This window comes from Trematosphaeria pertusa, assembly GCF_010094035.1.
Source record: "Trematosphaeria pertusa strain CBS 122368 unplaced genomic scaffold BU26scaffold_26, whole genome shotgun sequence".
In the NCBI taxonomy this organism is placed as follows: domain Eukaryota; kingdom Fungi; phylum Ascomycota; class Dothideomycetes; order Pleosporales; family Trematosphaeriaceae; genus Trematosphaeria; species Trematosphaeria pertusa.
In genome coordinates this window covers 449119-462759 of record NW_022987237.1, presented here as the reverse complement: position 1 = coordinate 462759, position 13641 = coordinate 449119, and the positions used below count along the sequence as shown (strand labels likewise).

The following is a 13641-nucleotide window of genomic DNA, read 5'->3' as shown; positions in this document are numbered from 1 at the left end:
GGGGAGAAGGTCGTGTGAGCAGCACCTGCTCCTGAACCACCCCTCCCAGACCCCTCGATAATTCCCAGCGGCCGCCCCTAGAGCCTGGCAGTATCGCAGCACTCAAGGACTGACCTCGGATGCACCCAATGGCTTATTCGAGGCTCTTCACGTAAGCTTCCCGTTTGTTGAGCTCCGGGAGAAGCTATGCTAATATCGCCACCGACAGACCTCGCAACTTCGCCATCTTCTCCTTCCTGTCTCTCGGCGGCGGATATATGATGCTCAAGTCCCGAGCCCTAGCTGCAAAGCAAAGAGAGAGAGCTGTGGGCGACTACAGCGTATCCGTTGATCGGTCGGGTATGTTCCTAAGTCGGTTACACGTATGACGGGTTGGTCCCAGAAGAGGCACCAGCGCGTTCTCACCTTTTAGGCGCCTAGAAGGACGCACCTGGCGGGCAAGAAGATTGGAATGGCAACAAGAAGCCTGGAACGAATGCTGACGACACCTTCAGGCGGCGGCATCTGAGTCCTAGGACAGGCACACGACGTTATGACCACGGCAGTACTATTCCAGCATAGCCAGGCAGGCAATGGATTTGGCGTTCAATTTCGCGAACTGGTGGCATTCTGAAGAGGCTTCGTAGGCAACGAACGACTTGACTTCCACGTCCATTTTCCTGGCTCGCCCTGCTCCGTGACTGGCCGTGAGCGAGTACTTCTCATAGTAACTACCTTTGTTCCAAGGAGCTTCAATCAGGCATGCACATCAAGCACAGATTGAATGCTAGGTGTAGGGCAAGCGGCCTTGTCTCGTTGCGCGTGGGATTTGCATCTGCTCAACGCCAATTCTCCAAACACTCGCCAACGTATCAAATCGGGCGGGTATATTCCAAACGACTAGCATCAGTTTCGAGAGGACAACCGACTTTTCCGACCCGGCTCTGCTTTTCTATGCAGACCCCGCTTTGTTGTTGGTCGGCTTACTCAGAATCCGGTGCTTCAGCCAGCCTCAGCGACCGCAGCACTAGATCCCAGCTACTAACAATAGAGAACTCAGCCTCAGCAGCGGCTCTTCCGCCCAACCCCGGTAAACACGCCCAAGGTCGCAGTTCCCGCGATTAAAAGCCTTGATTGTTAGGGGCCGAAATCTGACTTGTGGTTTCTGCGGCGCCCAGCATGATTGAACGCACCTCGCGCCTTGCGCAAATACCCCGGTTGAGGCTTGCATTTCAGCTCCTCGCTCGGGCGGTTAGCTCTCGCTTGTGTCTGCTGTTCTGGCCCAAGCCAATCGGGATAGCTTCTTTCAGCACTTATCGGGAGAACACGTCCTGACGCGGGCGTGTGTTGGCTCGAGCTTTAGCCTTATGACAATGCTGACTCTTAAAGAGGTCATCACGCCTCGGGGTTGTATTCTGATGGCGCAGCTGCGGCGAGTAGCTTATCCTTCCTCGATCACCGTCTCCCGGAACATACTTGACAAAGCCTGCGGACAATCCGACGCTGTCGTTCAATGCCAAAATCGAGCCCCGCTCATGCTTCCTTTCATCAGTCTCTCAGTGCGGCCCTTCAATTTCCGTCTCCTCGCCTCTAGTCCAGAATGGGGGATAACTGGAAGTACTACGATGTAGATGGCTTTAACAAGCGCAAGAGAGAGCAAGGAAACACGTACAGGATCCCGCCCCGGGCGAACTTTCTGCTCGCGGCAAACTACATCAAGAATTTTCTCGATGGAAAGAAGTTCAACTGGGCCGCCATGGGCGGTCTGGCAATGCTCTGCCTGGGATCGCGGCGTGAGATGCTGGATATCCACATAGTATACGATGACAGGGACTTCCAGCGCATCAGAGCAAAGTTAGAGGGGGATCAACGGTATGTCCCGCTGCAACAACACCTGGTCCTCCAAGCTTATGGTATCAGAGTGCGATTACCCAAGGGTATGAACTCGCTTTTCCCCTCGAAGCTCCTCATCGCGACCGGGCCTAAATACAACGACGCTGGTTGCACGGAGAATGCAGAAGTTGAAGTGGATCTGGTACCCCCGGGTGAGTCGTCAAAATATAGGATACAGGGAAATCTGGTCTGATGGCGCCCAGGATCACACGGTTCTCCACCGAACGATGTACTGCGCAATAACCAGGTTATGCTGCGCCTGAGCCGTGACGGCAGATCGGAGAACTTTAAGGGCTTAAACATGCTCTACCTAATGAAGACTACCGTCTATTATTGCAAGAGTCCAGATCTAGTATGGGACCCCAGGAAGGATGTGGTATTCCTATGCCAGAACTACGGAAAGGAGATCGAGTCGATCCGGACCCGTCTCAACGCTCGAGAAATCCAGGAAAACTTTCTAGGCACCTCGTTCTTTAGCAGGCTGCCATCCGACGAACAGCGTCGATGCCACCTCATCTTGCTGGGTAAAGAGCCACCGCCGACCATGTCCGTGACCCCGCCCGTACCATATCCGGGTCATCGGCCGTCTGCTTCGGCGTCTGATCCACTCACGAGACCACGCATACCCTCTCACAAATCTTCTCCCTCGCTCAACAACGCCGTGCGGCAATCCTCGGGCCTCTTAACCCCGCCGCTTCCTGGTAAAGCGAAGGCGGGTCCAGTTGTCCCTGAGAGCACGCCACCTACACAAACTACTGCGCCATCTGCTCCGACAACCCAAGATCCAGTCCCCTCCGCCACCGGCAAAGATTCTCGTTCCAGATACCGTCACGCAAGTGCTCCGAACACACCAAATGCGAGCAGGAACGGAAGCCCAGAATCGAACGTTCCCGGTGCGTCAAGGCCTAAGTCCATGGAACCTCGTGCTCCACAGCAGCAACCTGCCACTCCTTCCTACAAGATGCCGCAGACCGGAACCCAAAATGTTGCCTACGTTGGACATATCTTGAAACCGCAGATGCTTTCGGGCCTGACTGCGCCGCCCATGGGCGCGCGTCCCCAAAAATCCATGCCAGACTTGAAGGGTCGCTTTACCGGTACGGTTCCAGTCTACGCCCATGGACAACAGACAATTCCTCCCGTTCCCCGAGGCCATTCGATCCCGTCTCCACCAGACTCTTTTGCGGTGCCGCTTGCGGGTTCGGCGGCAGCCAAGCGCACACTACCCCAAGGACCGCCCCAAGGACCGCCCCAAGGACCGCCTCAAGGATCGCCTTATATATCGCAGAAGCACGGTGCATTCAGGCCAGCAGGTACAAGTGTTTCCCATATGGGTCCACAGCCAATCGCTACTCAGAATAGACCCTCGCATGGAACTCAGCAGCAATCAGGCAAAAGCCAGGGAAGGTACTACGTAAACTCCACAGAGCCTGGACCAAGACCCAACTACGCTGGTTCCGACGTTCCTTCGTCGGAAGGCTTGCGGGTTATTGGGTCAGAACATTTATACGCTGCTTCACAGAAGACTGGCCCCCAGAATCCCCGAGGCCGGCCTGTAACCTATGATCCAACGGAGAAACCGCGAGCGAGATCGGCAGAGCACAAGACCATGCCAAGCCAGAAGAATTTCGTTTTTGAACTCGATGCAAGTCCTCCAATAACAGGGTCTGCCCCTCAGGGATTTGGACCTCAAGGATTCATCGCAGAGCTACCTGCTGAAGTGGATGTGCGTGGCCCGACAAGTCAAAACCCGACCCCTCGCAGTCACTTCGAACCGAGTCCACCTCAAGCAGCAGCACAACTTGTTTCCACTCTACACAAGAGCTACGAGGATTCTCCAGTAAGCCCGCCTCTCGATTATGTTGTCCCGGCGCCGCTACAACCCAGACCACAGACGGGTCCTGTTGTTCCGCCCTCGCAGCCCGCTCCATTCGATGGACTTCCCGCTAGCTTAATGATCGGAGGACTGGGGCCTAGACGTCATTCTCCTAGCAATTCGTCCTCCCAACTACATGCGCAACCCATACAACCAGAGTCCAATGCGAAGAAGTACCAGCGATACTACTCACCTCCTGTATCAGCGCCCAGCAGCACGCATCCTTCCCCAAGGCATTCCCCAAGGCAAGCCCCAGTCTCAGAGTATGAAGCTTATTCAGGTCCGATCAGCCCCCCAACGCAGCCCGCCACAGCTCCGGCCCAGCTCCAAAACTCCTCTTCGATGGCACAAGTCCATGCTGCTCCGATGCTAGCAGCAGCACAGCCACACGCTCCTTCGCCCGCCCGCCCTGCAAACGTGTACGCTTCCCATCCCAATGTGCTAAAAGTAGCACCTGGACCGCGGGGCGAGCAACCACTACAGAAAACCATGCCTTTCCAGCTTCCAAACCCGCTTGGAGCGAACCCGCCGACGCCGCCCGTTGAATCTCTCACAAAGCACGATTCACATCAAAATCACAGAGAACATGCCATGAAGGGAGGACTTGCCGGCGTGAGCGTAGGAGTCGCGGGCGGAACAGGTTACGCAACATACTCGTACCACTCAAGTGAGCAAGCCACACAGTACCAATCCGGTGACGAAGTGCGGTATGTCCCGTTCGGGGCCGCCGCGCAAGAGCAGCAACACCCCTACGCAACCCAGATCCCATACGCACCACCACAGCCGGCTCCTCGTCCTGCACACGAAGCCAACCATCAGCGAAGCATCTCGCACGACTCGCACACCTCCACCACTTCGCAAGACTCGGCGAAGCTAGCTCAAGAGTACCAAATGGACCTTCCTGACTTCAATCGCGGCTACGGCTCCGGCTCCGACCACCACTCTCACACGGATGAATATGATTTTACATAGGGCGTTGGGTAGGTAATGAAGAGCTAAAACAGGAAAAGTGATGAGGATAATGACTGTAATACTGTATAGAAGCGTTTTAGCATACACCGCATGTCTGGGTTGGAAATTCTAGGATAGTCATGAGTATATCTGAATTTTGATCAAATAACTACGGACGTGCTATACCTGGGTCTACGTTTGTGCACGACAGCTCCCGAGGCATAGTTTCACTTCTCATCAGAGCGCACTTGTTCATGCTGACGGTGGGCATACCGGGCCGGCTACGTGGGTCGGCTGCGGGAACTGCCCATTTGTCGTTTGAGCGCACCGTTTATCTCAGGAGTAATGGTCCTGCCGTTGTCTTCACCATTCAGTGTCGTGAAGCGAAAAAAAAAATTTTTTAATGAAAAAAGGGAAAAAAGAGCGTTATTCATCACGCACAGCTCGAACGAGAGAGCGCATGGGAACCGGGGCGGATGGACAACGCTGTCCTTGCAAAGCTGTACATGTATGGCTTCATGCTTTAACGGCTACTTCAAGTAGCTTATGACTGTACACGCATGACAAAGGAAAAAGAAGGGTTGAATCTAGGTCATTCGGATGTAGAAGGAATCTTACAAGGGAACCCGACTATCGGCGTTGGGTTTTAGAAGTTCATCAAGTCTGCCACTCGTTAGTACTGCTCCGTAGTTACTTGCTGACAGGACTGAAACGTTGAACTCACCTCTCCCAAAAAGCGCCCTCTTACTCCAATCCATGGCGAGGAGACATCTCGTCCTAAAACTCACACTCTGCGCAAAATACACACTCCGCCACAGATACACCGCCAGCAGCCCACCACTCCATCCATAGCCGTCCCAATCAAAGATCGCCGCATTGCCAATGTATGCCAGACTGCCTAGGTGATGGTACTCGAAAGCCTTGTACACAGCGTCATCCAGATCGCCATAGTCCACCTCGTTCAGTTGCAAGCCTGGCGCCGACTGCGCGATCTTATTGAACTTTCTCCCGAGGTACTGACCTTGCTGGTGAGCGCGCTGGGCAGTAGCGGGGAGGGATGTGAGTTTGGAGTCGATCTGCATGAGGAGCTCTCTAAGCTCGCCGAAATCGAGGGTGCCGGACTTGTCTGCGTCGTACTGTTCAAAGAGCCGATCTAAGCGACGGAGATGGTTTGCAGCCTGCGGGAAGCGCTCTTTGACGCGCTTTGCGACGCCCCGCCAGTCCGCGTACTTTAATTGCAAGTTCTCGGGATCCTTGCCCCGCTCCCATGCTATGGTGCGTAGAAAGCTGATGATGTGGTCGCTGACATTGTTTTGCACGGTGGAGCAGTCGCCGATGGCGTAGACATCACCCAGCGGTGCACCGTTCAGGCGGAGATGGGTATCCGTTTCTAAGGCGTGTTTGTTGTTTTGACCTTCGAGTTTCTTGGCTAGACGCTTGCAGAAGTCGGTCTGTGAGACGCCCGTCGACCAGAGACAGAAGCCCATGGGGATCTCCTTGGTCACGATCTTGCCTTCGTCGTCCTTCTGCGAATACAATATCCTGTCGGCAAAGACTTCCTTCACACGAGAATTCGTCTGTACGTCGACTGCATCGTGGGCGAAACGCTTCTCGGCATATTCGGAGAGGGCCTCGTCGTACGTATTCAGGATGTGGCTCCTGGATTGGATGACATGGACGGAGATTTCGTTGCGTAGAATCTTAGGGAAGAACTTGCAGAGGTCCTCGTTCAGCATGTCGAACAGCTCGGCGGCAAACTCGACGCCAGTCGGTCCACCGCCACAGACAACGAAGGAGAGCAGCCTCCGTCGCTCTTCATCGGATGTCGTAGGTAGACAGGCAGTTTCGAGATTGCGAATGACCTGATTTCGGATCAACCGCGCATCGGTGATGTCCTTGAGGAAATGGCAATGGTTGAGGCCCTTGACGCCGTGAGGGTTTGTAACAGAGCCGACGCCGATGATTAGCTTGTCGTAGGGTACGTAGAAGTTCTGCTTCTCGCCGTTGGGACCAATGCCAGATACTTCAACAAGCTTCTCGGAGAATTCCACGTCCTCGGCCATAGCTTTCAGGAAATGACCATATACTCCTTTGACAATCCCTCTAACCGGCTCGACCAGCGACCTCAGCTCCAGGGTCCCCACCGTCGCCGAGGGCAGCATTGGCGTGAACAGGAAGTGATTCGACGGGGATATAACCGTGACGTGGTAGTCACCAGGGTTCAGCTGCTTCAGCAGCGCCACGCTTCCCCAGCCCGTGCCCAGTATGACCAGCTTCGGCTTGTGCTTGATAGCCCTCATTTCCGGGCAATCATCGTCGTCCACGAAGTAATCCACGATGGGCAGATTCTTGGGCCCACCTCTTCGCGGATTCAAAGCCAGCTCTGAAACGGGTATATCCTGCGTCTGCGGATCCTCTTTGTACGTGGTATAGTCATAGATGAAGAAAGCCACGACCAATGCGCCGCTCACAGCGACGAAGATGCCCAGGGCAGCCGCCGACCTGTAGGCGAACCGGAACAAGCGTGATCTCGGCGCGGGGAGTGGCTTTGTAGAGATTGCCCGAAGTATCGGAGACGTATGCCTGGTCAATCGCGACGTGTGGAGGGTCGCGCAGACTGCCAGCTGAGGACGCTTTGCGAAGGTCGAAGGGCCGCCATTGCTGAAGGGCGCGCGGGCCTGGGCATTGGACGCCCTGGGCAGCCTCGGGCCGAGATTTGAAGCTCTAGAGGACAGGCCAGATGCCCGCGACAGAGCGCCGGCCTGTCGGGGGAGCATCGCGAGGGTTCGGAGGAGGCGGGAGACGGAGGGACCCTCGGTCGGCAATTGTGATCAATTGGGCCGGAGAACTAGAATCGGCCGGTGGATATCATGTAGGGCAGCTATAACGAGTGTAAAAAGAGCGGGCAGGGATAAGAGGGAGGTGTTGGAAAAGAAACTGTTTATCGTCTATGCCATGTCCCACGGCTCACAGTGACGTCGCTTGGCCGGCATCCCGATCGACAGCCAGGGGCGCATCAACACCACGCTAGCCACTGATGCAACGCTGACAAGACATCCGCACGCGTCCATTTGGCAATAATGACAGGAGAGGTAGGAGAGGCAGAACCGATTTGACGTGTGCACCTGGTGCTCGTAGTAATACACACTGCGTCTATGCCAAAGCTGTAGCTGCGGACAATATATCACATATGTACAAGGGAGTGGGTCAACAAGACCAAACTCCCACCGTGCCGTTCTTCCGGCCTTCGACCATATATCCTTCCTTGATTCGTACACGCTCGATGATGGAAAGGGCGGTGGCATCGTCGTCAGCTCCAACCCCGGGTCCACAGTTCCAGTGTCGGCCATCCGTCTTGTCGTAGACTTTGACTACATCCTCACCTGCTGCCGCGACAATACGGCGCGCATCAAACATCATGCTCGCCACGGGGTGGTCATACGCGTAGGCATCGTATATCGAGCCTGTTCGCAGGTCCCAGATCTGTACGAGTTAGCTTGCATTCGGGGGTTGGGGGGCCTGAGACCAACTTACCCTTATGCTCCTGTCCATACTACCCGTGACAATATGGACATCGTCGAACTGAAGAGCAGTAACAGGACCTGTGTGACCAACGAGACTCCGGTGTACCTGCCCGCTTCGGAGATCCCATAACCGTACCATGCCATCCGCTGTGCCGCATGCCAGAGCTGCGTCAAAGACCTGAAGCGCGCCTACGAAATCGGCCGACGCGTCCGCGACTCGCCCGGTTGGTCGCCATTGTCCGCTAGTCGTGTCTGTCGCGTTGGCTTGCGCCGCAGCCCATAGGACATCGAGAGTCTGTACGCAACGTCCCTTTACCAGATCCCATTGCCTTAATGTCTTATCCGCGGACCCGGAGACCAGTGTGTCGCCTCGGAAGTGCAGCGCAGTAACCTCGTCGACATGCGATTCAAGGGCGAACAGCGGGCAGTCCTGCATGATCGTCGGCGGCGGTGGGGGAGGCGCGTCCTCGGAGTTCTCGAACGTGAGCCCGTCGTCTTCGTCCTCCTCGCCGCCCTTGTTGATCCGGTTGTCCGAAGGTGCGTATTCCGCCTTGCTCAAGTCCCATAGACGGATCGAGGCATCCATGGATCCGGTCGCAACGACGTTCTCTTCAACCTGCAAACAGCGGACCGAGGAAAGATGGCCTTCCAACATGCCGATGCAGCGCCCGGCATTCAGATCCCATACTCGTACAGTGTCATCCAGAGCTGCTGTTACCAGGGTTCCCCAAGGTGCATCAAAATCCAGAGCGGTTATTGTGTCTTCATGTGCCGGTAGCTCTCTGATCTTGGACCCAGGCTCCAAATGCTCATGCAGTATAGGCATTGATATCCGCCGCATGTTTCGTCTTCGCTTCGCCTTCGGAGACGGCAACTTCTGATATATGGATTCGGACATGAAATCGCCCGAACCCTCTTCCTGGCTTGCAGTTGTGGGGGTGTCTGGCGATTTGGGAGCCAATGCGGCGGCATCTTCGAGCTCTTCCTGCAGGTCCTCGATTTTGTTATCCACCTCTAGCAGTTCCTGTTCGATTTCCGCCTCTTCAGCCTCCAGTCCCGCCAACCTGTCCACCACCATCTTGCGCATCGTGTTGAGATTCGCGATCTTGTTGTTTATTTCGTGGATCTCGGCAGCGCACATGTGCTTCCTCACACCCATCATCTCCAGGCGGTGGCTCATGCTATGCTTCTGGTTCTTCAGCTTCGCCATCGAAGTCGGCAGGCGCGGGTCGTCCTCTTCAGTAGCTTCCCCTATCAGCCTCTGCCCTCTCGAGTTATGCCGGCCATGCCTTCTCTGAATGGTGGGCTCCTCCGGCAGGGAAGCCTGAAAGCCCTGAAAAAGCGAGTATGCATTGTTGTCCTCTGGGATATTTGCGAGAAGGTCGTCGGGCAGGTAGGATAGCGCTCGCTGCTGGATCTCGGGTACGGATATCCTCGAGCGGACGAGCTCGCGGGGGGTTGCTTGCGCGAAGGAGAAGACGGAGCGCTGCAGCATGGGTCGTCGGAGTTCTCTGTGGAGCTCTCCCAGTGCGTTTTGGTAGTGCTGGCTAACGCCGTCCGCGCCTATGAGATGTCCCGCGGTGGCTGTAACTTTTCGGCCAAAAGCTTGCAGGTTGCGGGTCTATCGCGAAATTAGTGTCACCAACACGTGAAGTCGCGAGTCAAAGGCCATTTACATCGGGGAGGTTGTCCATGATGCTGGCATCGTCGTCGTCGTCGTCGTCACGCGGTCCCAGCGGCCGCGGGCTCGTGGACCTGCCGCGTGCAGGCGAGCCATTGCGGGCGGGCGAGGAGGAGTCCATGCGGGCGGCTCTGGTAGCGAGCGAGCAGGCAGCTTCTGGTGCTGCCCTAGGACATGGCTATCATGGGCGAGCGCGAAGACGATGGCGGGAGGGGCTCCGGCGCGCAAATGGTGCGGCGGGGCGCGTCGTGACGATGAGTGTTTGGTGTTGGACGGCCAGCAGCAGTCGGCAATAATGCTAATGCAGGCCAGTTGCGCCCGGACGTCATCCGCAGCGACCAAATATGCAGGAGCCGAACATCGGGGCGTCGGAGCTGGCGGTGTTTGCAGACATCAGCAAATCCCAATGACTGCCCCCGCCGTTGCACCCACCACTCTCAGCCTCTCAGGGTGTCTGCCGCACAGGGAACGTCGGGAGCGCCATGGACGCTGCGATTGACCTTTCGGATGCCTCCAAGGCCTTGGATCTGGCCAATATCCGCTTCCAGCTCATGTAGGCCCCATTCCGACGCGTGCATCGCCCACTCGTGAAAGGCAGGCTGACCGAAGCAGACGGTTAGAGGACACAATCACCTTCCACCTGATAGAGCGCGTCCAGTTTCCTTTAAACAAAACCGTCTACGTCCCTGGCGGCGTGCATATCCCGGGCAGCGGCTTCAGCCTCCTTGACTGGATGCTGCGGGAGCAGGAACGCCTGCAGTCCCTCGTCCGCCGCTACCAGTCGCCCGACGAGTACCCCTTCTTCCCCGATGTGCTCCAGCAGCCCATCCTGAAGCCCCTCGACTACCCCAAGATCCTCCATCCGAACGACGTGAACGTGAATACAAAGCTCAAGGAGAGTTACATCGAGCATATCCTTCCAGCCGCATGCGTGCAGACAGGACACGGCGATAGAGGAGAGCGGCAGGAAAACTATGGGTCGGCAGCGACTTGTGACGTGCTGTGCCTGCAGGCTCTATCCCGGCGCATACACTTTGGGAAGTTTGTGGCGGAGGCAAAATTCGTAAAGGAGACCGAGCGCTTTGTGAAGCTAATCAAGGCGGACGACAGGAAGGGCATTGACGAGGCTATCACGGATGCAAAGGTGGAGAAGAAGGTTCTGGAGAGACTCAGGCTCAAGGCTAAGACCTATGGCACGGATCCTGAGAATGGTTCGAGCGCTCCTTCAAAGGTCAATGCCGATGCCGTTGTTGCAATGTACAAGGTGAGCTCGAAAGACTCATCTGCTGAGACAAATCATTAACATTGCTATGCAGGATTGGGTTATCCCGCTGACCAAGGAAGTTGAGGTGGACTACCTGATGCAGCGATTGAAAGGCACGGAATGGGAGTGAAAAGCGGCGCTCTTCGAACCTCGAAACTAGCCGTCTTCGATGGAGATTGATAGATCATTCGCCTTGCTATATCGCGATGCTTGGGTAAGCAAGCTGAGGATCTATTCAGCAAAATGGGAATGTTGTCTTGGATAGATAGCTTCTCTCGGAATTCTCGGAATGCCCCAGGCACCCCATCGGAGCACTCTCGGCCTCCGTAGCCAAAGCCACATATCCAAACATCACTTTCACCCCTAGCATCGTACACATCTCCCCATCCATGAAACGCATCCGGGTTTGAACCCCTTCCCCAACCACGCACACCTGAAACCCTCAATCCCCTCATGCACGTGACGCGCACCTCGCCCTATATCACTGGGCGCTAACCCCAGCCCATCAACCACAACCACAACTTTCCCCAGCCCGCCATGGAGTCAATAAAAGATCTCGCAACAAACCCAGCCCACACGCGATGGATGTACCCGCTGCTCCTCCTCGCGGACGCCGCGCTCTGCGGCGTCATAATCGAGAAATTTCCCTGTGTGTTTCGACGCGCCCAGCAATCAATACGTGGAAGGAAGCTAACGCAGCAGCAGACACAGAGATCGACTGGACGACCTACATGGAGCACATTGAAATCTATAACAAAGGCGAGCGCGACTACAAGAACATTGTTGGGTCGACGGGCCCGCTTGTGTATCCCGGCGCGCATGTTTTGATCTACAGGATTCTGTACTGGCTCACGGATAAGGGGACGAATATCCAGCTCGCGCAGTACATTTTCGGCCTCGTGTATCTGGGCACCCTTGCCGTGGTGCTTCAGTGCTACAGGAATGTTAAGGTAAGTCACATGATAACGGCGGGTTTTGATGTGGGTTCCTGAGGCGCTGACGATGGGGAATAGGTGCCGCCATATGTGTTCCCCATGCTCATACTGTCAAAGCGGCTGCATAGTATTTTTATGCTAAGATGCTTTAATGATTGCTTTGCGGCGCTGGGGCTGTGGGCGGCCATTTATTGCTATCAGACCGAGTATTGGCACTGGGGCAGCTTCTTCTACACGACCGGGCTGAATGTGAAGATGAGCTTGCTGCTGCCGTTGCCGGCTATAGGCGTTATGTTGCTGCAGGCCCTGCCATCGAGGGAGGCCGTCACTCAGGCTATGATAATCTTCCAAGTCTCGGTAGGTTCGCTCTTGTATCCATTCCGAAATAACTAGATTGTTGACCGTTGTAGATCGGCTACGGGTACCCCTTCCGCAAACGCGCACCCTCCTACTTCCCACGCGCCTTCCAACTAACCCGCCAATTCCTCTACAAATGGACCGTAAACTGGCGCTTTGTCCCTGAGTCCGTCTTCCTCAGCAAACCCTTCGCCATCAGCCTCCTCCTCATTCACTTCGCGCTCCTCTACTGGTTCTTCCGCACCCGCTGGATCAAGCCTTCCAAGCGACAGCCGCGCGAGTTCTTCCAGATGATCCGCGAAGAACCGCGCGACCAAGAGCAAATCGCCCGAAGAACCACCCCAGATTTCATCATGACGAGCATGTTGACTGCAACTGCGATCGGCATGCTTTGTGCGAGGAGTCTGCACTACCAGTTCTATGCGTATATTGCGTGGGCGACGCCGTTTCTGCTGTGGAAAGCGGGCTTTCATCCGATCGTGCAGTATGCGCTGTGGGGTGCGCAGGAATGGGCGTGGAATGTGTATCCGAGTACGCCAGCGAGCTCGGCGACTGTGGTGGGCGTCCTAGCTGTCACCGTGCTCGGCGCATGGTGGGGAACGAGGAAAGAATATGAGGGCGTGGAGAGGAGAGGGAAACTTGAAGAAGAGCAGGAGCACGAGCATGCCGAATGATTAGCTCTCATTCTTCATCCGAATCCGCTGGCGGCATTTTCCCGACGTTCGATTCCTCGTCGCTGTCCTCATCATAGGACGACTTCTTTGCGAATTCCACAGGCCTGCCCTTGTGTCAATACCACTGTACTATATATCTAAAAAGTTCTAGAGTAACGTACCAATAACCCATCTTCCTCCACGCTTTCTCGTCCCTCACCACGTTCACAATCTCTCCATCTAGCTTGTTCTCCCTCTCCGCCAGTGCCTTCATGTCCACTACCACGTAGCTACCCCGCTTTATCCATATCGTGGAGCGAAATTTCGCTTCGAGCTCGACGAGGACGGGCTTTCCGTCTGCGCATTCGGCGTTGTAGAGATTGTTGCCGGCGGCTTTGGTGATGCGCGCGATGACCTGGGTGGAGGGCAGGATGGAAAGAGGTGTGAGCGTGTCTTCGACTGTTGCGTGGAGGTTGCGCTTCGGCCGCGGCATTTTGCGTGGTTGTGGAGTGGGCAAATGCTCGAGTG

The 13641-nt window shown here is 55.7% G+C and overlaps 7 protein-coding genes across 7 annotated transcripts; 4 read left to right on the top strand and 3 right to left on the bottom strand.

Moving 5' to 3' along the window:
• Positions 1–111: 111 nt before the first annotated feature.
• On the top strand, positions 112–549 carry BU26DRAFT_525600 (uncharacterized protein). Its single transcript, XM_033830543.1, has 3 exons — positions 112–151; positions 209–339; positions 495–549. The coding sequence occupies exons 1-3, from the start codon at positions 129–131 to the stop codon at positions 506–508; spliced, it is 168 nt and encodes a 55-aa protein (XP_033676077.1). The 5' UTR covers positions 112–128; the 3' UTR covers positions 509–549.
• Positions 550–1579: 1030 nt separating this feature from the next.
• On the top strand, positions 1580–4720 carry BU26DRAFT_572297 (uncharacterized protein; the record flags this gene model as incomplete). The annotated part of the gene is made up of 3 exons (XM_033834231.1): positions 1580–1851; positions 1900–2024; positions 2076–4720. 3 exons carry the CDS (start codon positions 1580–1582, stop codon positions 4718–4720), a joined length of 3042 nt encoding a protein of 1013 aa, XP_033676076.1.
• A 573-nt stretch (positions 4721–5293) lies between these two features.
• On the bottom strand, positions 5294–7673 carry BU26DRAFT_186924 (uncharacterized protein). The gene is made up of 2 exons (XM_033820469.1): positions 5424–7673; positions 5294–5362 (listed from the first exon to the last, which is right to left on the bottom strand). The coding sequence occupies exons 1-2, from the start codon at positions 7474–7476 to the stop codon at positions 5346–5348; spliced, it is 2070 nt and encodes a 689-aa protein (XP_033676075.1). The 5' UTR covers positions 7477–7673; the 3' UTR covers positions 5294–5345.
• A 233-nt stretch (positions 7674–7906) lies between these two features.
• BU26DRAFT_441340 (mitochondrial division protein 1) lies at positions 7907–10025 on the bottom strand (the record flags this gene model as incomplete). Its single annotated transcript, XM_033824454.1, has 3 exons — positions 7907–8182; positions 8234–9844; positions 9900–10025. The coding sequence occupies 3 exons, from the start codon at positions 10023–10025 to the stop codon at positions 7907–7909; spliced, it is 2013 nt and encodes a 670-aa protein (XP_033676074.1).
• Positions 10026–10286: 261 nt separating this feature from the next.
• On the top strand, positions 10287–11532 carry BU26DRAFT_525596 (chorismate mutase). Its single transcript, XM_033830542.1, has 3 exons — positions 10287–10457; positions 10517–11168; positions 11221–11532. The coding sequence occupies exons 1-3, from the start codon at positions 10387–10389 to the stop codon at positions 11296–11298; spliced, it is 801 nt and encodes a 266-aa protein (XP_033676073.1). The 5' UTR covers positions 10287–10386; the 3' UTR covers positions 11299–11532.
• On the top strand, positions 11524–13572 carry BU26DRAFT_525595 (glycosyltransferase family 58 protein). Its single transcript, XM_033830541.1, has 5 exons — positions 11524–11817; positions 11874–12118; positions 12182–12460; positions 12514–13237; positions 13295–13572. The coding sequence occupies exons 1-4, from the start codon at positions 11706–11708 to the stop codon at positions 13132–13134; spliced, it is 1257 nt and encodes a 418-aa protein (XP_033676072.1). The 5' UTR covers positions 11524–11705; the 3' UTR covers positions 13135–13237; positions 13295–13572.
• Positions 13142–13628, bottom strand: BU26DRAFT_544686 (nucleic acid-binding protein; the record flags this gene model as incomplete). The annotated part of the gene is made up of 2 exons (XM_033831748.1): positions 13296–13628; positions 13142–13238 (listed from the first exon to the last, which is right to left on the bottom strand). The coding sequence occupies exons 1-2, from the start codon at positions 13604–13606 to the stop codon at positions 13142–13144; spliced, it is 408 nt and encodes a 135-aa protein (XP_033676071.1). The 5' UTR covers positions 13607–13628.
• Positions 13629–13641: the final 13 nt, after the last annotated feature.